Source organism: Pundamilia nyererei, unplaced genomic scaffold, assembly GCF_000239375.1.
Source record: "Pundamilia nyererei isolate P.nyererei 1_Seehausen unplaced genomic scaffold, PunNye1.0 scaffold00180, whole genome shotgun sequence".
Classification (NCBI taxonomy): domain Eukaryota; kingdom Metazoa; phylum Chordata; class Actinopteri; order Cichliformes; family Cichlidae; genus Pundamilia; species Pundamilia nyererei.
The window spans coordinates 762,736-790,307 of record NW_005187581.1 but is presented as its reverse complement, the minus strand read 5'-3'; the positions used below and the strand labels follow the sequence as shown (position 1 = coordinate 790,307).

Here is a 27,572-nt window from a genome sequence, read left to right as displayed (position 1 = left end):
TTTTCCATATCAGTGTTTTGTTTTCCTGTGTGTTTGTGTGGTCTAGCGTTCACCTGCCAGGTTCCAGGCCTGGCAGCGCTACAATGCTGCCATCCTGTCTGTTGACCTTAAACATGCTCTTGGGCTGAGGCTTCTGGGTAAATGACAAAACGTCACTCAGGTCACGGTCAGTTGCAGAGATCCGACCGATCGGGCCACCTGGAAAGGTATCCGTGACCATGACGATGAAGATCTCCAGAGGGGAGACAGTCGGCTTGTACTGACTGTTCCCAATGACCCTCAGAAATACCCAGGAAGAGGAGGAGAGACTAGGCTTGCCAGAATCAGTTGCCTGAGAGAGACAAAGTTATAAAAAAAGTTATAATGACACTTAACAGCAAAGAAAGTTCTACAGTAATAATAAGGTCTTGCTTTAGTGGGTTGAATTTACACTGGTGTTAAAGTTCTGCATAAAAGAAAAGTCTTCATATTAAATAGGATACTTTTTAAAACCGTAAAGTTCCTAACCTGGATTTCAAGAGTGAATTCTCTGGGGGCTTCAGGGCCAAACACACGGTTAGACCTCAGAGTCCCAGTCTGGTCCAAGGAGAAGAAGTTTCCCTCATTTCCTGACTTGATCCGAAACTCAAAGGGTGGACCATTCTTAGGGGAGTCTTTGTCGCTGACTGATAACTGGAGCAGGGTGGTGCCAGCAGCTTGGTTTAGCTGGAAGTAAGAAAGTGAAGTTGAGACAACATTGAACTAATAATATAAATATAGACAGCAAACACGCTCAAACTTACCTGTATGACCACCGTGGAATTGGGAGGATTGAAAACTGGGGGGTTATCGTTAACGTCAGAGATATCGATGTTGATTGTGACTGTGGAGGACATCGCAGGAGAGCCACTGTCAAACGCCTGTACCGACAAAGAGTACCTGGACACCTAGGCGGTGAAGAAGAGAATGTGATTGCCATATCTGTATGTACATCAGGCAGTGTGGCAAGCACTCTTATGCTTGCATAATGTGATATTTCATTGAGCGTTGCCCTTGATGGGACCTGGTATTTTCTGTCCTGACTGTGCTCACGAACCAGAAAATTACAATTGATTGTTTATGAGATTTTGTACTTAAACATGCATCCTTACAAGTTCTCTGTCAAGCTTCTTGTTGACTTTGAGAAGTCCTGCTACAGGGTCAATCCAGAAGTGGTTGTTTCGGTCACCTTTCAGGATAGAGTAGGTGATGCGCCCATTCACTTGGCTATCCAGATCTTCAGCCACTACCTAAAAAACAGACACCCGGAGGGAAAGAAAATGGCCTGATTTCCTTGGGGTCAAACACAAACTGGCTAAAGACCAAAGAGAACGAAGGGATGACAACATTGACTTTAAACCTGAAAATAGTCAGGATTAGATTGACATCAACATGAAACAAGAAAGTCAGCAGTGTGCACTTTGACAATACGTGAGATATAGATCACAGATACACAAGATTAATCCACAAAATCGAAAATACGGTGGTACTGGAGTTGAAGAGCATAGAAATTTGATTTTCAGATTTCCCCTTGAAGTTATTTAAGTTGTCTTAATACAAGAATGCTATAGAAGGTGATGTCAAAATGTTGTCACACAATTTACAGTCCTACATCAGAGCCTATCAATTACTAAAGCCTGTTTTAAATATAACTAGTCTCTATTGGAGTGATAGGCTATTTTGCCCCATTTAGTAAATCTGGCCTTAAATCTTACCCTTGTAACTGTCTGCCCAACAGATGCATCCTCGCTGACCAGCAAATGGTAGATGTCCTGACTGAAAGCTGGAGCGTTGTCATTGACATCCATAAGTTCAATGGTTACCATTGTAGCTGTGCTAAGAGGAGGGTTGCCATTGTCCCAGGCCTCGATGGTGAGATAATAGTCCTTACACACCTCAAAGTCCAAATCATCAGCCACTGAAATAGAACCTTAACACACATATCAGTAGATATTCTTTTTTTTTTAATTCCCTGCTTTTAAATTTCACAATAACATGGCACAAGCCACACACAGAGATATCTACTCACCCCATTTCCTGTCTATGGTGAACTTTCCTAACTCATTACCCGACCGGATGTTGTATGTGATCTCAGCATTAGGTCCGATGTCAGCGCTTGTTGCCAGGACTCGCACCACCTCGGTTCCCACGGCTACATCCTCGGGGACAGTTACAGCATAGTCTCTTCTCTGGAAGACTGGAGCATTGTCATTCACATCCAGCACTAAAATGGTCAAATAAACCTGAGGAAGACACACAAGACTGTAAAACAGCACCTAACCACTTTACTGCACTGCTTTCAGTGCCGTTTCACCACAAGGCAGAAGGGACCACAAGCGCATACAGAAGTTGTACAGAAAAATATGCTTTAGTAATAAAATAGGAAGCTGTGGCAAAAACCAACTAAAATCTGTGCCTGCTATAGGGTGAGAGAGTTTGGTGGCTACTAGATGAATGCTATTTTGACTCTATAGAATATAGAGTCACAAGTTCCACCTACCGGTACTTAATACAGGACACCACTAATCCTATTACTGTAGTTTTGCTTTTATATCATTGTGGCTATGACAATCATCTACTACAAGTAGCAGAACAACAACTACTCCTCTCTATATTTGTAATGAAAGTGACACCTACTCCTAAAAATAACGCCATTCCCAGCATTTATGGTCAGTGAATGAGCAAAATTAAAGTTTACTTTTAAATAGCCGCTGTGAGACACAACACAGTTTCAGATTTGCCACATATCTGTTTTCCACCTTTTCTGCACCGCTTCTCTCTGTAACTGCGTCATTTTTTCTGTTCCACACGGTTCACATGACTACGAGCTATCTTAATTAAAATCTAATTGGGGATTTACCTAATCTCTTCAAGGATCATGTGTTATTCACCTGATTTCTTTCACAAAAACAAGATTATGTTACCCAAAAAACATAAATGCTGCAAAACACTGTTATAAATGTCAGTTTTGTTCAAAAGTGCATTTTTATTATTTATTATTTTATTTAGTCTTTCAATTATTCATTCATTTCAGAACAAGTGGCTTTTTTGTATCAGGAGCATCAGGCGTAAATATTTCCTACAGTAATGTTTGGTAGACTTAACATTGATTGTAGACACAATCAATACTGAATCTGGGTCACTTGGACTACCCACCAACCTGTGAGGAGAGCGCCCCCTGTTGTCCAGCTCGATCAGTGGCCTCCACACGAACACGATAGGAGTCCTGGCTCTCTCTGTCCAAAGACTTCTCCAGAACTACTACTCCAGTTACCGGGTCGATGGAGAAGAACCCGTTCACTGAGTCCACCAGAGAATACAGCACTGTACGGTTGAGACCTGGAAAAAACACATTCATACTAACTGTTCACAATATATTACATCTTGGCTCATAATCTTGCTCGGACACTCAAACAGTACATTATTTTTAAATAATTTAAAGCTTAAAACTTTCTGAATTCATCATCGCTGCCTGACATTACTTATCTAACAGCAGCTTACCTTCATCTGGGTCGCTGGCTTGTAGACGGGTGAGCAAAGCCTTAGGCGAAGCATTCTCGTACACGCTCGCCAGGTAATGAGTGGATGAGAAGAGGGGGGCATTGTCATTGACATCTAACACTTTGAGAAAAATATCAGAGCGACAGAACAGGCCTCCCCCGTCAGTTGCCTGGGCGATGAGTTTGTAGCTGGGGGACAATTCCCGGTCCATCACAATGGCTGTACGCAACTCACCTAAGGGCATAAATGGGGAGGTATAAAAAGAGATTTTGTTTGTTTGTTTTTGCTACAAGCCCTTGAAATTAAATATTTAAATGTACCGGTGTTTGCATCCATGTAGAAATCTTCAACCCCAATGCCAAACAGTGAATACTGGATCTCAGCACTGGAGCCTGAGTCAGCATCTGTTGCACCCACTCTTAGAATGCCCTTGTTAATGGGAATGTCCTCAGGAAAAGAGGTGCTATACACGGCCTGTGATAACACAAAAGCATATGCAGAAATTAAAGTGCAGAGTAATAGTAACACTAACCATTCTAGTTAAAAAATGCATCTGTCTAATACATTAAAAATACATCCAACTACTGGGCACTTGATCCATTATTCCAGCTAATAGAAGTTCCCTTTTATCACCCGGTGTCCATTTCTGCCAGTGACTGACTGGAGAAAAGGAGCTTAGTGGCCTCACAATTTCATCAAACACGGACCAGCAGCGGCAACGGCATTTTAGCACACCCCACCCTGCTCTGTTGGCTCTGCTGAATCTTCTAACGTTCAGATTTAAAATATATAAAGGTGAAACACCTAGTAACCAGTCGAAGGTTTGAAAAATGCCAAGAATTTGTTTTATATCATCTTTGCATTTTTGTTTGTTGAACAAAATAAAAATTCAAAGCATTAAATTGGGGATTTTCTAATATTTATATCCTGATTAATCACTTAACAAAAAAAAAACAAGAAAGGAGCAAGCACCAGCTAAGAGTTTGAAATCGTTACTACTAGAAAAACGCCATTACTATTACTACTACTACTAATCTTCCTATGAAAAAAAAACATTAGAAAAGATGCCCAAACAGCAGTTAGAGTTCATTCTGTGGCAATGTGAGTGTCATTTTGATCCAGTTGCTGCTGTCGCCATGTAACGTCAGACTAATCACTTTGTAGTTATAGTGTTGGCTCGTGCGAGAAGGGAAAAAAAGACTATCAGAGGAGAACAGGGAGCATTTCAAGGAGTTTAGAGTTTTGAGGGAACAAGAAAGTTTCTCAACTAATTATGTGAAACTGAAGAACTGCAGAATTTTACTAAATTAAAGGAGAGTCCCCAGAAGACTTCACAGTCCAATTATTCTCTCATTTCATAAAGATTTTCCTCTCCTAGATTGTCTTTTTGAGACTAACTCTAAATGTAGGGTGAATGTTGGCGTTGGAAGGTAGGAAATAGCACAAGGGACTCAACTTAATTGGCTTTATCATGATTACTGTCTTTTATTTGTGTAAATTCTCAAACTTGTGTAATTCAAAGAGAACCATTCATCGGTTTAGTACGTTATTAGATTAAGACTGCATTATGCACTCCATAAAAGCACTATGGAAAAGTCAGTTTATACATAAATTACAACACTTGGCCCGAAATATAAAACAAAGACAATTTGGCTGAATTCATTTGCAGCGAGTTAGAACTTCGATGCACTTTAGAACAAAGTATCAATATTTGAAGTGAGCAAATCCAGTTTTACTCGTGAAGCCACAGACTTTTCTTTACTAAGTCATGAATATGCAGATTTGAACATTATTCAACGCAGCTGAATTTTCAGAGCTAAGCCAGCGTTAAGATTACCCAAAAGAAAGTTCATCATTGGGGGAACTGGGAATCTCCACTAATCTTGACGCTCTCATTGGGATTGAAAAAGAAAACAATTTAAATGAGACATAAAATGATTAAAAATTCCTTCTTTGATAAACAGCTTTTGTTTTCCCCATTCAGTCCACAAACACAATGCCCTAACTTACCTTTTCAATAACAAGCATACATGACTGCATGCATGGTCACAAGCAATGCATTCTCTCTGTTTATAGACAGAAAATTAACTGGAATATGGAGACAAACAGCAGATAGAGCCATTTACTCTGCAGTGCTTTATACATTCCACAAGCTCCTCTCGGTTTGTTTACTTTGCATATTTTCATTTTGCACACTTTCCATTTGTCTTTATCCCTGACCTGGTTGCAGATGGGTCTGTTGTCATTTGCATCCATGACTGTAACCTCCACTGCGGTGTGAGCGACATAAAGGCCATCGCTGGCAGTGATGTTGAGCAGGTACCAGTCCTGCTGCTCGCGATCCAGCAGACCACTCACATAAACCTTCCACTCCCCCTGCACACGGGCCAGGCCAAACACTCCTCGTGGATTTCCCCCTGGAGGTCATACAGATGAGAATTAAAGCGCTGACACTAAAAAGTGAAGAAAGGAGTGAAGATGTATTGTATTAAATGTAAACAAACTGCGAGTCATTACTCATTCGCAAGATGAATGAGAACAAGATTCTCTCCAACCGCACATAAAAAATGATGCAGGCACCCTTTGGTGCAATCAATAACCATCTTCATAATGTAAACCAGACGGGTAGGGCAGCGGCCGTGGCCCTTCAAAGTTTAAAAGTTTGACCTTTTATGACACTTTCACTCGGCCGATCTGTATTTTTTAAATGCCAGAAAACAAGGACAAAATACATCATCTGCAATCATTAACACACAGTGTGTTGTGAATGGACGTGCTCTTACTCATTATCAAGGTCAGAGTTTTTCTGGAGAGGCCAAGCAATGCTCTTTATTATTTTCTTTTTTTTTTTAAAGCGCGAACGCATAAAGTAATAGCTAAGGTTGTGAACGAGAATGATCAATTCATCAAGTGCATTTCATTAGAAGCACCTGCCTGATAATTCTATCCATCAGCCACGAGCCCGTCCCAGCTGTCATAGTGCAAAAACTTCTTTTTTCTTCACATGAGTGTAGATTAAGGTTTTCTACAAAGCATTTTTGTTTCATAGTATAATGGGCACTTTGTAATATTAAAATGAAAAAAAAATACAAGTTAAAGGAAAGCTGTTTTTGGCATATCAGTTCAAATTAATTTATAACTTGACCTTTGGAACAGAAACCATGTTAGACCAATAAATGATTTTGATGCAGCACAGTCTCATCTCATTGCAAGACGAAGAGTTACTGCAGCACAGAGTGCGCGGGACAGCATTCTGTTAGTTGTCTCAGTGTCCTCACCAGTGATGCAAAAGCTGACGAGGTGGTTTTGATCCGTGCCATCTCGATCTTTGGTTTTCAGAACGGCCACCACTTCACCGAGAGGATCGCTCTCCTTTACGGCACCTCGGTACAGCTCCCTCTCAAACAGTGGCGGGTTGTCATTGACGTCTGACACAGTGATGGTCACCACTGTGGTGGAGGAGAGAGGCAGTAACTCGGCCAGATCAGACGCTACTACTTCAAAGCTGTAGCTGGAGCAGGCCTCGTGGTCCATCTGACTCACTGTGGTGATCCAACCTGTTTTACTGTCAATGGCAAAGACAGAAGTGGTAGACACAGGCCCGGAGAAGAAGCTGGCATCCCTTGTCAAGTCTAGATTGTAGGTGAGCAGAGGACCGAGGCTGTAGGTTACCTGCAATTCAAATAAAGGATGCATAGCAGCGCCTGTAGCTCTCTGAATTTAGAAAAATGCTTGTTTTAAAGTATCACAAACATATGATTCACAGTTTAACCTGACTGTCACACACCTGCCCATTAGAGCCCCAGTCTGGATCAAGAGCACGCACTTGGACCACTCTGGTCCCCACAGGCATCCCCTCCATCACCGTGGCTACATAGGTGCTGGTCTCAAACAGCGGCTTGTTGTCATTGACGTCCAGAATCTATAAAACAATAAATCTGCTTCAGCTGAACAAAGTCTAAATGAAAAGACAGCACAATTACCCCCTTCTTACTATTTTAATTAATTTATCACATAAATCTGCAATTATTTCATAAAATCCATAATTGCATATGCACATTTCCCTATTCAACTGAAAAACAGAAAGCAAATGCTATCCTTCTGCAGTGCATTGTGGTACCAACCTTAACCTCCAGATCTACAGTGGAGACTGACTCAATCAGGTCTCGTCTTGTTGTTGCTGCAACTTTAAAGCGGAAGATGCTGACCTCTTCATAGTCTAGCGGTTTCACCAGACGGATGAGACCAGTCTCCTTTTCCACCAGGAAGGTCCCCTCCTGGTTGCTGTCAAGTGTCTCCCCTGCGATTGCACTAAAGAACCCGGTCTGTCCAGCACCCATGTACACAGACCCCAGGGCGGTTCCTACCGCTGTGTCCTCAGGGATGGTGAAGGAGTACTGAGGCTGGCTGAACGAGGGAACGAATGCATCTGGAGGGACTACGTGGATGAAGGCGGACACCAGGGAGTGCTTAGCCGGAGAACCACCATCTGTGGCTTTGACAAAGAAGGACAGCACAGTGCCCTGGAGGTGGTCCACTGTGCTTTTAGTCATCATCCAGCCACTGTCTGGCTCCACCTGAACACCAGCAAAATCACAAGGCTATTTAAATCAGCTTTTGGGAGTTTTTTTTTTTTAAACTGTTGACATTTGTAGTTATGTGTTTAATTCCAAACCACGAAAGTTTTTGCTATTTTTATATCATTTTGATTAACATTAATAAAATACAAGGAGAACGTCACGGTTTTATGCGCACAAACTGAACCGCAATGCCCTTCAAGCTTCACCGCGACATACAGTGTTTATAAGTTGCAGCTATATTCCTTTAATTCCATGGTGTTTCGATTTATTTATAGCCCACATTTATTTAAATTTAATTGTATTTTCAAAATTGACCAAAGCATCAACCCTAATGCAACATCATTTTGATTATATGATTAAAAATACATAATCTACAGCAAACAGATGGCTTTTAATCCCCTGAAGTGGGAACGGAGGGTCATGTGAAAACATTCCTTAATTGAAAATCAAGTTTACCGCTAACAGAGTTTGTGCTTTAATGAGTTTTAAATCAATTTGTTGCAGTTTGCATGTGGTTGCATTTTTATGTGATTTTATGTGTTGCATAGATATTAATTTTCTTTTTACAAAGGGCAGTCAAAAAGAAGTTGAAAAGCAACATGCACTGACCTCCAGAACATCGACCAGAGATAGGCGTGCCTCACTGTAAAGTGAGTATGTGATCCTTCCATTAGACCCAGCATCTGGGTCAGTGGCCTGGATCTGAGTGACAAGAGAACCTTTGGCAACATTTGCTTTAATGCTCATACGATACTCCACTGCTCTGAACCGGGGGGCGTTGTCATTCTCATCTGCAAGAACCACCCGTACCGTGCAAAATGATGCACGGCCTGGAAAATAAAAACACACATACATTTAATATGCACAAATGATACAGATTAGCGCTGGGTATTATCACTGATTTCTATAGCTGATTTAATTCTGATTCACAAGGTCCCAATTCGATTTGATTTGATTTGATTCAATTTTGACTCAGACAGTCAGAAGTATTAAAATATTCTGCAGTAGTTTAAAAAACGAACATTACAGTTACAGAGGTTTTATTAGAGACATTTAAGTGTTTTCCAATTTGGCAAAAAAAATTTTAATTTCTTCAATATTGAACAGCAAAAATGAGGCTTTCTTGTCAGAGGTCATTTTTGAAAAACAAAACAAAACACAACAACAACAAAAAAACAGCATGCGACAGCGCTGAACACAATGGTAGACTGGTGTGCAATAAGCAAGCAAATAATGCAGAAAACAGAGATTTAAGATGGGGAAACTGTTCTTGAAGTACACCGAGAGAGTGAAAGAGCTCTGCAGGAAGTGTGATTTCATCAAAACTGCCAAAGCAAGAGGGAATTCATGACGATGTTTATCAAATGTGAAGTGTAGTTGTGATCTTCTTTTGCTACTGGTTCAATGTATTTTGCTCGGAGAGTGAGGAAACCCGCAGCTTCGGAACCTGTGAGATGTCGGCTTTCAGTAGTTTCTGTTTACATCTTTTTGCGGTATCCGTTTACTTGCTCTCATTTGTTGTTTTAACTGTTTGGCGGTTGTTGGAATAGTTCATATATATTTAAAAATCGATTTAGGATTAATGAATCGATGCACAACAGGAAAAAAGTCTATGCACCTTCAACGCAACATGCTAACGCATGGTTAGTATGGACGTTCCCGAAAGTGAATGATGGCATTTCGTTTACCAAAGTAAACTGCAGGGGCAGCCCCGCAAAGAAAAAGCTAATGAAGGAAATTGTATGAGCAATAGAAGCATCAATGCAGTTACCAGGAAAGTTGTGAAGACAAGTGAAAAAGAGGAAAGGGTTGATGTATGTAACCAACTTTTGTTATATAAATCTATTGCACCTGCTTTTTTTAGGTGAAGGCCAAGTAAAGGTGAGTGTACAGCAGCTCAATTTCAGTCAATTTTTTATAACTCTTTCCAGCAGCAGAGCTCTTTATTTTCAGTTATTTCATCGAGAGCAGTTTGGGGTGAAACTGTAAAGTTAAATAACTTAAATAAACTTTTTAAACTTAAAAATATTTTGTGTTGAAGAAAAGTTGATTTTTATTTTTATATGCTCTCAGTTATTGTTATTAGAAAGAAAATTTGGTCATGCGGAGAAATAAAACAGGAAAATGAAATTTGCCAAGAAAATTGCAATCGGAGAATCTCTACTTATATTAGCTGATTTGAAGATGGCTTTTTAGGGAAACAGTTACCTCCACCATCCAGGGCCATCACAGTTAGCACCATGTCCTTGTTGAAAGGGTTTTCTCGGTCTAATTTCTGAACAGTGGAAATGACCCCATCTGCATCAATGGTGAACTGAGTTTTCCCCAGGTCGTTGATGAACGAGTAGGTGATCTGTCCGTACAGTCCAGAGTCCTCATCTGTTGCGCGGACCTGTATGTCCACACATAAATTCATCAATATTCCTCATTGTGTTATTTTGTATTCATTAATTCAGTGCACTGAAAAAGTGAAATTACCTGAATGACCTTTGACCCTTCCGGTGCATTTTCCTGGACCTCAGCCAAGTAGAACCTCTGGCTAAATACTGGGCTGTATAGGTTAGCTCCCAGGACACGTACAATCACCTGTGAATCACCATCGCAACATCACTCCATCATCATTATCCTCACTGTCTGCTGACATGCTGCTGTTGCCATCCCAACAAACATCACCGGCTGATTTGTCAAACACGATCAAATCAAAAAGGCAAAGCAGTAGTAAGAACACCAGGGTTGTGAACAATTAGTTACTGATTTGAATTACACACGGATTACACACAGATACTGACACCTCCGTGAAGAACTGCTGCACACATATTTCGTGCATGTCAGAAGAAGAACTTTAAGAATGGGGTGATGTGTTATTGCAACAGAAATGTGTGATATATGACCCAACCCCCCCTCAAATCTCCCATTTGTAATTACCACTAAGAGACAGATGTGAGTATTTTTTCCAGCTGGCAGCTTATCCTCAAAGTAAATCTGATATGGCGAGACATTAACCTCCTACTGTGGAGCTGGCAGTTGTGAGAAACAGCAGTTACACTGAGCAGCAGCGAAGGTTGGTAATAATTTTGACAGTCCGGTGAAGAAGGTCAGCCCATTTCAGCTGACAGAACGAATACGTAACAGCCAAAAGTTGTCTCACCTGAGCAGTGCTGGTGAAGACTCCATCCGACACGGACACATTGAGTTGATAGGAGAGTTTCATGCCTTGTCTCCTCTTGTTAGACAGACGAAGCACCCCCGTATCTGGCTCCATCATAAAAGTCATTTTCTCATTTCCTGAGAGAATACTGTACCTGAAGGCGGAGGAAGAAGAGAGAGCTTGTGTTGCTTACGGTCTACAAAGTTATTTTGCTCAAGAGGTGCTGCAAATTACAAGTGTCTACTTGTCTTGAAGGGGTGCTGAGCCAAAACTGCTTGAGAAAAATCTAAATAAAGCCTCGTGTGAAACTGAACCAGGATTACTGGGATTTTAGCAAACCAAAACACCGCACTGTGCTTTTCAAGAGGTGACAATCTGAAAAATTCTTAAAGAGGATTTGCATCTAGGTTCAAAGGTAAATCAAGTCTACAGAGAAAACACAGAATCGGTAAGTTCTCAAAGCGTCTTTTTCCTTACCTCAGCCTACTGGCATCACAGATGTCAGCATCTGATGCCTGAACACAAGTCACAAAGTGTCCTCTGGGAGCCAGCTCGCTGACAAAGGCCTCGTACAGCATTTGGCTGAAATTAGGTGGGTTGTCATTGGTGTCAGTTACAGTCACAGAGACAGTAACATCGCTGCTAAGGGCAGGGTCTCCGCTGTCCGTCGCCCTGACAATGAAGTTGTGGCGCTGGATGAGCTCATAGTCGAGCAGACGTGCCGTGTATATCAGCCCGCTGTTACTGTCGATGCTGAAGTAGTCGGTGCTGTTGTAGATGTCAGATAGGATCTGGTAACTCACCACGCCGTTCTTTTCTGTGTCCTGGTCTTGGGCAAACACCTACACGGAGAGTTACATTCAATTGTGTCCTGCCTCATGCATTATTCAAGATAAGGGCTGATTTGCTTACCCCACACATACTCTGTGGGTACAACACCACCACTGCAGCCAATTGAAAAAGTAAATAACGTTCCAGATTTTACTGAGAATAGGATAGAAAGACATGTAAAACCTTGTCAAAGCATTTGTTTAACATTCAGCGTGAACATTTTGCTGAGATACAACTCTATTTACAAAAATAAAGTAATAAAATATAAAAATATTAAAAGTTGTGATATAATGTTAAAGAAGGAGGTGGAACAATCATATGGAAGCCAAACAGAAAATCAGATTAGTCGGCCATAGCGCTCCAAGTGTTTTTACTTCTGTCGGAGTCTGTGCAGCTCTTTTAAACAAATATAAAAGGTTTTGAAATTTGGTCCCCTGTTTTTTTATATCTGTGACTTGAGCAATGTAATGCTACAATTGGGTCAAAGTTGGAAGTGAGTTTGTGCAGTTAACTTTTAAAACATATGCATGATTTTCAAATATATGAAGGCCAGCTGTACCTATAATAAATAGGTATCGAGAAACTGATATTTTGATATTGAGAAACTACAAAAAACACAGCACATAACCCCTAGAGGTCACTGAAATAAGCAAAAATATATTTTGGCATTTTGGTTTCTTAGACTTAAACAAATAATTATTTTGTCTTGTAAAACAATGAGAGGCCGCACTGTTTCACCAGGCTGCGCCAGTCAGATCACCTATTTGTTCATCAACGACCTGGGGAAAACTCAGTTCACCAAGCTTATGTTAATTTAATTTGTGTTAATTTAACTGATGTGGTTGCCATACTGATGCCGTACATTTATAGACCAAACATTTCTCCCCAATTTTCACTAAAGTTGAAAAAGCTGACCTTCATACCAAGGAGGACCACCAAGATTTTTAATTTATCAAAGTTATCTTTATATTTTGCCCATTATAGCCATTCAGAGCTAATAAACAGAAACTTGGGTCATCTCTTAGCGATTGTTTCATGTACTGATACCAAACCATTTGGCATCCCTTCTTGGATGTCCAGAAATTTGTTATTTGACTGCTGAGGCAGAGATGTGCTTTTGATCAGGTTAAATACGACCCACATGGTAAACAACACTGCAGTACCACAGAGCAAGAGCAAAGCATATTTTAAGGCTCAGTGATTATAAGCCTCTGTTCTTAAATCTGTTTCTTTTACACTTTAATGCTAGTAAAAAGGGACACGGGCCTACAGTATTTTGCTGACTGACTTAAAAAGATGTGAGAAAAATCCAAATTCAATCATATGATGTTCTCATCTTGTAAACAGAAATATGTTCCTGAATGAAAAAAGAGCACTATTGTATTAAAGGTCAAGCACTTCCACTGGGAAATTTCTAGGCAAATATCACACCATCTTCTCATGAATAAATGAGCCATCCGCAATGCTGCTGAAGTGACTCTTAAGTGTAAACACTCATTCAGTTAGAGTACACACTGGACTAACTCAGCAAACACAGGCATGCGCACACGCACGCACACACACACACACCTGTAAGACGGATGTTCCAATCATGGAGTTCTCAGAGAGCACAGCTGAGTATGAGGTGTTCAGGAACAGCGGTGGGTTATCGTTCACGTCCAGCATGACAATGTCCACATCGACCTCCGACTTAGCTCCGGTCAGTGTATCGGTAGCCTTCACCGTTAAACGGTAATACTGTGTGGTCTCATAGTCTAACGGGTAAATCACACGGATGATTCCTGTATCAAAGCCAATGTCAAACTGGAGGGATGGGTCTCCATCTGTGATGGTGAAGATGACGCTCTGGCCCTCGGGACTACTGGCATTGATACACAAGACGGAGGTGGAGACATCCAAATCCTCTTTGACGGTGACACCATAAAAAGGCTTGTCAAATACTGGCATAGCTTTATTTGCTACACTAACAGGCAGCTCCACCTCACTGGACAGAGGAGGGAAGCCACCGTCAGTCGCCACAAGGATCAGTTTGTACTCTGCGTTAGATAAATCTGCCTCGAAGGCTCTCTTTAAGGTCAGCTCTCCTGTCACAGGGTGCACCTGCATGGGATTTATAGACATTAATCAGTCCAACTCATGAATTTGCAAAATTATAACATTTTAAAGCCTCCCATATAAAATAAGGGAAGATGTTTTACTTACTTGAAAGTTTCTGTGCTGCTCCTTAAGGCTGTACGTCACTTGTCCATTCCGACCGTAGTCTTTGTCAGTAGCTGAGACCCTGAAAACACTTGATCCTGGCTGTGCTTCTACCTGCACTACAGCGTAGTAGGGAAGGTTCACAAACTGTGGAGAGTTGTCGTTTACATCCTCCACCTAGAAGATTGGATTTTAAGAAAAACATAATGGGGTCATTTTAAAGCTCAGGAGGGTTAATGTTGTTCAGCAACACAAAGTCTGCACCGCAATCTCTTGACCACTGCACCACTGTCCTACCAAATTAGTCTATAACAAAAACACATTCAAGCAACAATGTAAAACGTATTTAAAGCATTCTAAACCAAAAGAATTGAAAACACATGACTGCCCCAATACGCCCAAGTCTGCATTACTGTAAGTGTGAAGGATGGACAGAAAAAGCAACAACTAGAAGCATGCTTGCAGGCAGATGATTTCCATACCTACCTGTACTTGCACGATCACCCTAGCCACCCTCAATATTTCATCTTCCCTGCTGACCTCCACCACCAATTCATAACTGTCCTTCTCCTCTCTGTCAAAAGGCACACCGGTAGTGAACACTGCTCCACAAGTGGGCCAAATGCTGAAGCGCCCAACGGGGTTCAGCAGAGTGTACTTGAGTGGCTCGTTGAGGCGGTGACCAACTGTGCTCACCACAGTCGCTAAGGTGATATTGGGTATGTTCTCTGGGATGGAGGCAAAGTAAACTGGGAAGGTGAAGAGAATTCCGCTGTCTATAGCTTCTCGGACAAGCACCGTGACCAGTGTCATGCTGGAAAAACGTCCATCCCAAACCTGAAAGAAAGAAGATAAATGAGTCAGAATTAGCTATAGCAGAGAATGTAATGCTGGAGGTTTTTTCTTAGCTCAATTTGACTGCCCTTATTTTCTTAATATAAACAGTAAAATAATTCTGGATGTAATCCTGGGTCAGAAAATCCTGAGTCATGCAGATGATGTATCCCGTAACAAGTCACCACATAATTTTGGGCTCTATGTGCACAACTCTGCACTGACCCAGGAATCTGACCTTCTGGAGGAAATCATTATTATGTTTGCCCAGCTTAGTCCAGATAGCAGAATGATGAAAAGACTTTCAAATGGTATGTCATGTCCACTAAAGACCTACCTTCACATTGAAGCGATAACGGTCTTTATTGAGGCTCTGATTGATGACGGTCACAAGTCCAGTGTATGGCTCAACAGAAAAGAACTCCACATTGCTATCCACCAAAGAGTAAAGCAGCTGTGGTGTGATAGACTTGTCAGGGTTAAGTGTGGGGTCAGAGGTCATATCGGGGTCAAGAGCCTTAACCTTAAGAACCTCTACACCCATGTAGGTAGGCAACAAGAGGATTGTCTCGTAAGTGTCCTGGGAAAACTTAGGGGGCGAGTCATTGATGTTGATCACCTAAGACGTGGTACACAGGGAGTGAAAATAATGTTGAGAAATGACTACGATAACGCAGAACTCAAAGTGAGTCAAGAGTTGTTTATGAGACAATGAAAGCTGATTCATATGTTATTTGCTTACCTTTATAAGTACCTCTGCTGGGCTGTCAGCATCCCGTGGAGGCTGGCCACTATCTCTAACATGAACCCGAAAGACGAACTCAGAGAAGGTTTCATAGTCCAGACTGGCAATCGTTCTAAAAATCATTTAAACAAACCCATTATATATCAACTTATAAGGAAATTAATCAGATCAATAGTGATGCAACTTCTGCACAGCATTATCACCTACCGGATCGATCCAGTCCCAGAGTCCACGCTGAAGAACATCCGAGCAGTCTCACCTATGATCTCGAACACTAACAGGGCATTGTGGTTGCGGTCCTTATCAGTTGCCTGGATGACCAAAGGGTTACCGTCCTCTGCCAGGACCACACTGTTGATTGGAGCAGCCTCGCTGACTACGCCGACATACCTGTTAGGAGAAAAAGGTAACGCTGATGTCAGTCAAATATTTCTTAGGTCGGTCGAGAAAATCGCTTTTTAACACTCAACAACTGATACAACGACTAATACCTGATTTGTTGGAATACAGGTGGGCTGTCGTTCACATCTACTACTTGTATGATGACGGAGGTGCTGGCTTCCACTCCAGCCATGCTCAGGGCACGCACCACCAGAAAGTAAGATGTTGTTTGCTGGCAAAGCAAAGAAATCCAGTGAAATTGTTTAAAAAACGAATTCAATTTAGATCCGATGTAAAGCCAGCTTTTTTTTTGCATAAAGAAGAACGTGACAGTGGCTTTAAAAATAATGCTATAAATCTTTGGAAATAGAAATTAAATCACATAAATATTTCATGTTACCATCCTTTCCCTTTCCAACAATACCTTGTCCTCAGGGTATATTCAAACAAGTGACTGAAATGACAGCTTGTTAGAAGCATCTTGGAGAACCTCTGCATATTTATGCACTCTCAGTTACTTTTTTCTCATCTAATCACAGTGAGTGATTAGATGTAATGCTGATTACGGCTCTGAGGGCCACACCATCTGTTCCAGGACTGCTTGTTTGCTGTTGCTTTTTTTGGCTGAATATAATTCTTTATGACTGACTATATATTTGGGTCAAAGGCACACCTACAAAATGCACTTGGGACAGAACGGAAGCCCCTCGTACCCACTGTTTGACTGCTAAGCATCTATACATCTAATATATAACCAAAAAAGAAAAAACATTAACAAACCTCAAAGTCCAGCGGTTTGCGTGTAGTGATTACACCGGTATGGTGGTTAATAAAGAAGCAGCGCTCCTCGTTGCCTCTGGTGATGTCATAAATGAGTGCTGAGCGGCTGAGGGCGCTAACAGTGATCACGTAAGTTCCAGTTTTGCTGTTCTCCATAATCTATAAAGCCAAAGAGCAGAAATATACAGGTAGATTTTCAGAACTTGAGTGAGTTGTATAGACCATTTCCAGAAAAATACCGTTCTTACCTCCTGTATATCTGTCTAGACATTTAACCTCTATACACACATACCGCCTCCAAGCTGTCTTTATTCCTCCTATCTCTCCCACCGTCTCCAGCCTTCTCCCTTCAGACAGTAATTTATCTCTAACTTTATTTTTTATTTATTTATTTTTTTACCTCAGCCTGATACTCCTTCTGAGAGAATTTCGGTTTGGAGAAGTCTGAGAGGATCAAGGAAATGCGAACTGAAGCGGTGGCCATTAATGGGGGAAATCCACTGTCTGTGACGCGCACACTGAGGGTGTAAAAGCCTAAAGAAGTGAGGTCCAGTTCCTTGGCAATGAAGATAAGGCCTGTGGTATTATCAATGCCAAACACACCACCGGTGTTACCTGAAAGTAGCAGAAAGGTTACAGACACTATTAAAGGAGGATACAAAAAGAAATCACAGGTCACTACACTGTTTAAAACACAAGCACAGATACAAATCAAAATGAGAATAATCTTCTTGCACATTGGACCGTACCTGCTTCTATAGTATAGGTGAGCTGCCCATTAATCCCATTGTCTTTGTCTAGGGCCGTCACCTGCACTACAGACGTGCCGACAGAAAAAGTCTCGTAGGCCGTAGCATCGTATACGGTGCTGGTGAAGTAGGGAATGTTATCATTGGAATCTTCCACTGCCACCAGGATACGAGCTAGGTCACGGTTAAATGGAAACTCCTGATCCTTGACCTACAGCAGCAAACGAGAGATGAATATGGATAGAGCTGTACGAGGTGATAAAAGAACAAAATCAGCAAAAGTTAAGTGAGGCAGACACAGTTGCCAAAACGGACATAATTTATTGGATAGCACAGTGGCGCATAGAGACTCACAGTAACATCCAAGCTCACACACACACACACACACACACACGAACAGATTGTCATCCATGCTTCCTTTCCCACCATAATAGTGAGGATGTGCTGTGTCCGGGCTTCATAGTCGAGCCTGTCTGCGGTGTAGACGACTCCTGTGCCAGGATTGACCCTAAACAGCCTCATACTGGCCGGGTCTACGCTGCCATAGATGGAGAAGCTCAAACGGGCACGCTCATCAATGTCCGATGCTCTGACCCGCAGCAGCTCCATGTCAACTGGTATGTCCTCAGATACGCTGACATCATAAGTTGGTAGAGAAAAAACTGGAGGGTTGTCGTTGCTGTCCTGTATTCGAATGAACACCTGAATGATGAAGAGATAGGAAAGGGGAAATCTGCATAGTCAGCGTAGTGGCAAACAGCGATAGGAGTCGAATTAGCTTCGGTAACTGACAATCCTCAATCCAATTGTAGAGTAAATGCAAGGCTCAGACACAACTGAACACTATTTGCATTAAGACAAGGCCCTATTAATGGCAGACTGGTAAGCCAGAGCGAGCGTTCTCCAAGAGGCATGAGGTTCTTTTTGTATCTTGACCTTTATTTGTCCAGAGTAATCCCATTAATTCTCTGATATCAAGGATTTCCCTTACAAGATATACCCAGTAGGGGAGCCCCGACAGCAGGAGCACAGGGAATGTCAAAGCAGGGCAACAAAAGCACATTTCATAGTCAGTATGAGATAATTTCAGAAAAACCGAGCGCAAGCAGAGGAAGCGAAGCTGAGCGTAAACAGTTCCCCCGTGAAAAGAGGGAACAATAATTTAATTTGATGTGGGTCTGGGGCGTATGAGAGGCAGTGCCAGTGCATAACAAATCAAAACTCTGTGTACCTGTGCTGTGGCAAAGTTGGTCCCATCTGTCACCTGTACCGTCATGTTGTACACAGACTGCACCTCCGCATCAAGGGGCTTGGCCACGACTAGAGTCCCCACCCCCAGTTGGAGGTCAAACTGCATGTCAAAGCTCCCTGGAATAAATGAACACACACACACCCATCCCCCGTACACACACTTAGTGTCAGCCTTTTAGTATTCGCACTGCATATAAGACTCAGGTGCTCTAAGTTATTACTGTGTAATTGTTTTGGCCAGGTGCCTTCGTCTGGAGCTGGAGGGACTGTGAAATAAAATGAACTGAAATGCAATGTGATGTAGCACCAAACCCACTTGGCAGCCTGAGAGCTGTTAACAGCCACGCAAACATCTGTCTTATCACTCCAAAACACAACCCATCTCAGAGATCAAAAACCTGCAGCAGGGTCTTTTCCACGGGCGGCGAGTGTACAGTTTAAAGGCTTAATGTTTGATTAAAGTGAGGGAGGGGAGTGATATGTGTTAGGTATTCGGTACCATCCTTCCTCTCATTCCAGCTTCTCTCCCGAGATATCTGGGAGCCTGAGCACCCCTCAGCATATGAATACTGATTGGGCATTTTTCACACAACCACTGATGCGTGTTGAGTGGGAGCAAAATACAGGATCTCACATTGTTTATTTATTTTTTGTTCTACTTTTCATGGCAGAGCAGTGGGTCAGTTCAACACTACGAGGGATCAGTCTCACAGCATTGAGAAAAAAGAAAATTACAGCATGTAATCACTAGTTTCTTTTCCTGTCAGGGTGGAATGATGCCTCAGAGTTCTGTTATTAATCCAGGAAGAGCACGCCCGATAAGAAAGCCGTATAAGAATCAAACTCTTCTGTCTATCTATATCACAAAATCACATTCAGTGCCATAAAAATGATTAAGAACAAATATTTCTCTAGTGTGATTCAAAAGAAATGCAGTACAAAAAAGCAATTATATGCAAAACTCTCAAACTGTACATGGCCCCTAACAAATGTAAGCAAAGTATCCCATATTTTCAGATCTGGCTTTGGTCTCCACCAGAGGAATACAATCTGCCTCTTTAGTTGCTAAACGCTTCAGTGCAGTTTCAGCTCCACAGTTGTTTGCAGTGGCTGACCAATGATGCACAAAGCAGTGAGAGTGATCCGAAATACTAATGCTGCCGGGCTTGACAGTAAAGCCCTGGGCTAGAGCTCTGTGAAGTTTTGTAAATCTAAGGAGCATCTGAAAATGTGGGTGCTAAATCTCTGAAGGGTCATTTATACTGTAAGAGCAATTCCTCTCACATTTCTTAGTACTTGTTTTAGTCACTGTAAGGTTTATCTATAACTGCTAAAAAACAGTGAGGTGCATTTGAATTCAGCCTTAAGTGGAAACATTAAAATAGCCTGTTGTTTTATAAAAATACTGTATGGAGGCCTTATGGAAGGGGGAGCAGTATCATTACAGGCTGCTTCTATCAGAAATGCAGCAACTTTCCAAAGTAGCTACAATGTAGCTGAACTAATAGCACAAACCTGTCTTGTGTGGGCAGAGATAATGATACCGCATAGTATTAGTGGAGCTGTGTGAGATTACTATTCCAAACTCAGATCGATCACTTCTGCCTTTGGCTAAACAAGGTCATGGAACTGCGTGCTACATTTCCTTGATTTCCTTAATTTCTTCAAACCTGCAGCATTTGGGGGAAAAGGTGTGGCAAAATTAGCTTTGACCCGACCTGTGTCAAGCGAGCAGTTTCTTCCACATGCATTCTGAGGAATGTAGAACATTTCTCTGGCAGGGCGCCCGCCTTAAAGGTGAGAGAGAGGAAAGAAAAAAGAGAATATAAATATTCATGAAGTCTGGATATCCCTGTGATCAAAGGTTTGGATGATTTATATACAGCACTGCAAAGTTGACCTCTTGACGTTTTTACATATATATGTGTCACTAAGTGATACAAATTGACTTTTCATTAGAATACTTAAGCTAAGGGTGGGTGATAAGCGCTTACTTCTGGAAGTTTGAAATAAAATATCCCCAATGCTTTTCTTTTTTAAAACTATCTGAAATATGAATAACCGTTTCTGTACGATTACTCATCTAACATTAACACTAAGAATGAACTGGGAAAAACATTTGCACATTGCATTTTCTCTGTCTATTAAAAAAAGAACAATTAAATATTAAACATATTTTCTTGATTTAACAGCTCTACATTTTTATTTAATGTTAACTATCAAATAAAAGTTAATATTCCTTAGTTGTTCTATTAAAAACCAGGGAGGAGATCTGGTTTTTTTTTACCAGAGTCAAGACAATAATGATGAAAACTAGAACAATTTATTACTAACTCACTATCAAGAAACACTTTGTAACTTTTCATTAGTGTAACCAGGACACTTTTATGAGAAAATTCAGAGTATGTATTGTCCTTTGGCTCTCTGTTAGTTCAGTATCTTATATTAATTTTCTTACCAATGATAGTGAACCAGACAGGTGTGCTGGACTGGCTGATAGCCACGACTCCCACTGGCTGGGCAACAGTAGCTGTCTCCGAAATGGAGAAATTGTAGTACCGCTGGGTGAACAGTAGGGGCACTGGTGAGGGGGAAGGTTTACGAATCCACTCTACATGAAGTTTAACAGTAGACCATAATGGCGGATCGCCACCGTCCTCCGCTTTTATCTAAGAGAAGGAACAATATAGATAAATTAGTTTGGTAGCCCTGAGAGATCAAATGGACTGCAACTTATGAAACCACCAGCAAATAGAAAAATGACAATTTCAGTTGCCTCAGGGTGCTGAATGAAAAACAACAGAAATATAAAAAACAAACAAACAAATAACAAATCATGAAACAAAACAAGCTGTGAGAGTGACAGAAACCAAAACATGCGAAGGATTGCACTGAGACACACTCAAACGAAGCAGAGGGTTCATCGGTAATGTAAAGAAGAAAAAGCTGCATATCAATATGTGCATTAAAATCACATGATTCATATAATATTGTAGATACACGTTTGGTATTAGCCGTTTACTCTTTGCAGTAGTTCCGCCACATTATTGTTTCCCTCTAGAAACACTTTTATTTCGTTTCATGATGTTTGCTTAATTTTCTTTCCATTTCTGTTGTGTTTTTATCTGATTTTACAGTGTTTTTCTATTTTCTGTTTTTTGAGTTGCAATGCATTTGACCTTTCAGGGCCACCATACCAACACAAGCAAATGGAGGACTTACCACTACTTCCTAAGTTATTAGTATGCATGTATTCAGGCCAACCAAAAACTTTGAGTACATAAGAATTCTTTCCTCTCCACTTCATAGACCACGAAACCTACAATCATAATCTATACTGATCACCACTGCACTGACTGACTGCCCCTAGAGTGGATTAACTACATCTATAGCCTAGCAATAACATCCCATCCATACAAAAACTTTGATCCCAACAAATGCAGATTAATGAGATGAGCCTCACTACCTGGCTTTCAATAGCTTGGTCTGCCTTTTTCACACCCAACACAAATACAATACTAGTTTGGCCAGTGTATAAATATGGATGCAAAAAATGCAATTTGTGTTTGTTTGTAATATTAGTCTGACCACAAGTACCCTTTCATGCTAGATCAACTAAGATCTATCATGCCACCTAGTATCCATCGACACCACTCCACCCCACAACCCCTCCACTCTGCTGCTGAATTTATTGGCAATAGAATAATGTGTGTGCTCCAGTACCTGGGCTTTTGCCTGATGAAACATGGCAAAGTTACTGCGTTTGCTTCTGCCAACTTTCCCTGAAAGCAGAGCCTTAGGAGCTAACAAGCGCACACTGGCTGTGATTAGTTTGTAAGAAACGGAATTGAAAACGCAGCACTCAAGACATGGAAAAAAAGCAGCACTGTGCCTTAAAGTCTTATCTCAAGGAAGGCCGTTTCAGCAATTTAGACTGTTGTTACTGAGTGCTGGCTTTTGTCTGCCATATCTCCCCACAGATTTCAAATACAGGCTTTCCTTTTAAAAACGAGGATAGCTTTTATATTTGATATGAGAGACTCACAGTGAGGATGTCATAGCTGCCTGCTGTTACCATCTTCTTTGACGACACCATAGCAGTCCTGGGGTTGATACTGAACTTTTCGTCCTCATTACCGCTAATGATGCTGTAGGTGATGTTGCTATTGGCGCCATAATCACGGTCGTAAGCGAAGACACGGTACACGGGTTCCCCGCGTTTGTTCCTGTCTCGCTCGGGCAAGCTGATGCGGTAGGTGACCTCTGGGAAGGTGGGCGGGTTGTCGTTCTCATCCTGGACGTGAACTATGACCCACACAGTAGATTGGCGTGTGGTCACCGGGCCATCTATTACTGTAATCTGGGAAAAACGTGAACACAAGCACACAAATGCATGGGATTTTACTAGGGAGTACATACATTTTATTGATATCGTAAATCTTGCTCATGCTGTGTGAGGGCAGGGCCACGTGGAGCTGAGCTCACGGGAAATCTCTTTGTATTATTGATCCCCTGGAGGCGGTGGCAGAGGGCTGATCACGGATCAATTGGATCAGATAGGGGTGAACACCATTGCTGCCAGCCTGACTCTTCACTAGGCTATTAATTACAGACAGCATAAGCAGTCAGGCTGAGCAGTGGGTGGCATGCATGGGTGATATTCAGAACAATGTTTTAACAAAGACTTCTTTACTTGTTTCTTTCCAAGTTGGCCACAATAATATATGTTCTTGGCAGTTTTCTCTCTACTGTTTCTTTCACTTTGTAGTGTGCTGCCATACATTTATTAAGTATGGGAGCTAAACAAGGCAGCATGAGTCTGGACAACTCAATTGGCAATTCGGGCATACAATAGAACACATAACAAAAGCGCACAGGTGCAATCGTGTGGGTCAACTGCAGGTTATTTCATTCCATTTTGTAGAAAGGCAAAGTGCTCGTGAATTCAATGGCATTTAATAAGTTGTAAGCGAAGTGTGGGGGAATAGAAGTTTGTTCATGTCCACAAAGTCAAGAATCTGTGATTATCAGGTTCATCTGTATGCAGAGCTGCAGGAGCAACAGAAATGGTAATCACCCAGCTATCTGTATGCCTAGTGTCTGCACTTATCAAACGCTGGGCAGACCAACTCCTCTCCTCCCTGTTCCCGTCCTGAGTGGAGAAGATAACCAATGATGAATGATTACATTTAGAAAATCCCAAACCTGGGGCCCAAAACTACAGCCATTCATCACAGTTTATGGAGCCTTGAGGGTCTGCCAGGGTTGTCCTCCACCCTGTCTTTGTTAATAGTAGGTTATGGCAAGTGGCAGGCCTGGATAAATAATATCAATATGAACCTATGAATATGGTTCAGGCTTTACTGTACCTCTAAAAAGTGTTCAGCTTGTTGTTCTCTGTCCAGTTTCCTCGCTGTTGTTGTGATCAGACCTAAAAATCATTTTTAAAAAAAGAAAAATAAAAGCAAAGTTGTATATAACAAATAAAAACTGCTTTTATTGCTTGCACTATACATTTACTGTACATGACAATATGCACTGGCTTTATAGAAAAAAAATATATATCTGTCATTAGAGTCACTTTATTTATGCATGCGTAAGCCCGCATGCATGTAAGCATCACCAAAAAAACTACATACTACAACCCCAACTGAGCCATTCACATTCAGCACAAACGGTACTGGATAACTGAGGGTCATTTAGTTGGCTTTCAAGCCACCAGGACATAATAGCTTTGATCGATCAGCTTCATTCAGATGATGGTTGGATGGTGTGACAAACTGTATCAGGCTTCACTGGAAATCAGACACAATGACAACTTCATATTCTCTTGATGCTATTTTTTTTCCTATTATTTGATTTAACTATTAACGTTCTTTCATTATACAACTAAAAAGCCCCCCCCCCCACACACACACACATATATGCACATACAGCCATGTTTTCACTTAGTTCATAGTAGCTGAGGATTTTTCATAGTATGCTATATTGATTAGCTTTCAATTCCTGGAAACCTTTCCCACTGCTTATTCAAAACGCTGCCTGCCTAAATGATTTACAATGAGGCCACATGCTTTTTGTCCCTAATAGGAAGGTAAGCCCCAGCAAAGTAACTGAATTTTCTTAATAACTGCCAGATTCAGTCAGTAAAAACTTTGGAAATAAAACAAAAAGCTCCTCAGACATTACTCGTACAAACAAGGAAACTAAGGAAGAAACACAAGCATTGATCTATAAGCAGATTCGGGACATTAAGATACCGTAAGTCAACATTTGTCTTAGCCTGGAGCTATTTTACCCCAAGATGCACAAACAAATGCAAAAGGGAAAAAGTCACTGATGATTCTTGTTTCAGTAAAAAAAAAAAATTCTCTTTGTTGTACTGCAGTATCCTTTTTTTTCACTCACAGCAGGTGCTTATAATTAAAGAGTAACAGCATGTCTGTGCAACTAATGACATCCATATACACACAGCGCACACACACAATAACTAAAAAGTATATATTACAGAAATCCCTCTGCGTGCACTTTTATGTGAAGTTATTAGAGCAAGTGTGCTTGACTGGTGACTGGTGGTGCTTGAGTGTTTTTGTTTCGGTGTAATGAAGCGTTGCAGAGGGGTAGGATTAGTCTGGGTGCCTAAAATGCTGTGCAGTAAACGCTCAATGGGTAGACTAAAATCCTGGTGTGCGCACACATACACACCACACACTCTCACACACACACACACACACACATTCCCAAGCTTGCACATATCACAGTGTCACCTTGAGCTTGTTATGCAGGCTAACTTCAATTAAGCAAATTAGGAGTAAATCTAGAGCAGCGGTCATGAGCTCTGGGAGACAGACTGGAAGGAGGAGGAGGGGCTTGTTCAGCAGAACACGGCGCGAATAACAACTCTGATAAAAATCAATGATCTACAGCTTGCAGCACATCTGCAGTCATACTACACTCAGTTTTAATTGGACAAAGAAGCAATAATTTGAAAATTCACCACCCATACTTTCACATGCACACACAAAAAGTGATGGTCCAGTGGTCTGTCTTAAATCATTATACAAACTTCAGTTCACCGCTTTCTTCTTACCCGCATAACACCTCATTTATTTTCTAATTCGAGCTACACTAAAAAAACAAATTTTTAATTTCAAGTTTGAAGTATTCATACTGGAACATCTTCCTTTTTTTTTTTAATCCCTTTAAGATGTAGAAATCAAAATCAAACGATTCATTAGAAAGATTGTAATTTTCCCAAAGACAGTTTGATCCAATGACAAATTATGACTTTTTGTTTTTACATATTACACAAAAGTGACAGGTTTTGCTTTATGTTATAAAATAAAAATCAACAAGGTTAACGTGATGGATACAACAGCAATACATTATTTAAGTGGCATTGGTTCCCTCTATTGTTTGATATTGGAACATAATGTGGAAAACGTGCTTTTTACATATCCCTTTTTATTTAAAATTTTCTATCATTTGTTTAAATTTTGTTGCCAACCTTCTTGTCATGTGTCTGCTAATCAGGAAGAATTCAATGGGGAGAATTCATAAGTAGCATATTTACAGTGGGGGAAATAATTATTTGGTCCTCTGATAATTTTTTAAGTTGGTTCACTCACAAAGAAATGAACAACTTTTATGGTTTGTTTCATTTTGATAGAGAAAGACAAAAAACTAAAAATACTGAAGAAAAACTTTCAAATTCTAAAGTGATTTGAATGTCATTAAGTGAAATATGTATTTGTGAACTGGATACGGTGGACTGGCATGTCTATTACACATTTGTCCGTGATACTGCGTTGCTCAAGAGGGATTTTGGCTCATTCCTCTTTACAGACACTTTCTACAGACAATCCTATAGCTGACACTTGGCAACTCCAAGATTTCAGTTCCCTCCACAGATTTTCTATAGAATTGAGGTCTGGAGAGTTGCTAGGCAAGACCTTAATGTACTTCCCGTTTAGCTACTCCTTTGTTACTTTGGTGGCCTGTTTTGAGTCAGTGTCATGTTGGAAGACCCATCCACAACCCATGTTCATCAGTGTTCTGGCTCAGGGAAGGTTCTCATCTGTGATTTTATGCTACGTGGCCCTGTCAATTGGCCCCTCAATGCAGAGAAGTTGTTCCATACCAGAAAAACAGTCCCAATGCATAATGTTTCCACCTCCATAAATGACTGAGGGGGTCTGTGTTTTTTTGGGTCAGACTCAGCATTTCACATGATGTCAAAAAGGTTGATTCTGGTTTCTTCTGACCACAGCACTTTCTACCAAGCCTTCTCTGAATCATTTAAATGTCCACTGACAAACTGAGTTGGGCCTGTATCTGCCTTCATGAGCAGTGGAACTTTGTGGGCAATCCAAAATTACATACTGTGTTATGAGGGGTGTATTTCCCACTTAAAGAACATTAATAAGATTTAGGCTAGTTTTAGGCTGATCCACAAACTTCCTCATGATCGTCCTCACACCATAGGGCAAGACATTTCAGACTACATATGGTCATTTTCAGGCCATATTTAATACATATATACACATACACACACA

At 41.1% G+C, this 27,572-nt stretch overlaps 1 protein-coding gene across 1 annotated transcript in view; it reads right to left on the bottom strand.

Annotated features, from left to right (window-relative positions):
* The window catches only part of fat3b (FAT atypical cadherin 3b), a 70,200-nt gene that overhangs the window by 21,956 nt on the left and 20,672 nt on the right, over positions 1-27,572 (bottom strand). Inside the window, exons 7-39 of the mRNA XM_013914243.1 lie at positions 24,387-24,448; positions 23,063-23,377; positions 21,476-21,686; positions 18,998-19,134; positions 18,193-18,468; positions 17,767-17,977; positions 17,418-17,632; positions 17,018-17,176; positions 16,348-16,469; positions 16,064-16,246; positions 15,854-15,968; positions 15,449-15,730; positions 14,764-15,114; positions 14,281-14,454; positions 13,648-14,178; positions 11,725-12,089; positions 11,248-11,401; positions 10,578-10,685; positions 10,308-10,491; positions 8,709-8,929; positions 7,644-8,096; positions 7,307-7,441; positions 6,798-7,191; positions 5,740-5,936; positions 3,840-3,993; positions 3,520-3,753; positions 3,179-3,357; positions 2,048-2,261; positions 1,734-1,948; positions 1,131-1,268; positions 783-926; positions 508-705; positions 54-331 (exon numbers count right to left, since the gene is read on the bottom strand). Coding sequence (XP_013769697.1) covers positions 54-331; positions 508-705; positions 783-926; positions 1,131-1,268; positions 1,734-1,948; positions 2,048-2,261; positions 3,179-3,357; positions 3,520-3,753; positions 3,840-3,993; positions 5,740-5,936; positions 6,798-7,191; positions 7,307-7,441; positions 7,644-8,096; positions 8,709-8,929; positions 10,308-10,491; positions 10,578-10,685; positions 11,248-11,401; positions 11,725-12,089; positions 13,648-14,178; positions 14,281-14,454; positions 14,764-15,114; positions 15,449-15,730; positions 15,854-15,968; positions 16,064-16,246; positions 16,348-16,469; positions 17,018-17,176; positions 17,418-17,632; positions 17,767-17,977; positions 18,193-18,468; positions 18,998-19,134; positions 21,476-21,686; positions 23,063-23,377; positions 24,387-24,448 — 7,309 coding nt within the window. The remainder of the gene's footprint in view (positions 1-53; positions 332-507; positions 706-782; positions 927-1,130; positions 1,269-1,733; positions 1,949-2,047; positions 2,262-3,178; positions 3,358-3,519; positions 3,754-3,839; positions 3,994-5,739; positions 5,937-6,797; positions 7,192-7,306; positions 7,442-7,643; positions 8,097-8,708; positions 8,930-10,307; positions 10,492-10,577; positions 10,686-11,247; positions 11,402-11,724; positions 12,090-13,647; positions 14,179-14,280; positions 14,455-14,763; positions 15,115-15,448; positions 15,731-15,853; positions 15,969-16,063; positions 16,247-16,347; positions 16,470-17,017; positions 17,177-17,417; positions 17,633-17,766; positions 17,978-18,192; positions 18,469-18,997; positions 19,135-21,475; positions 21,687-23,062; positions 23,378-24,386; positions 24,449-27,572) is intronic.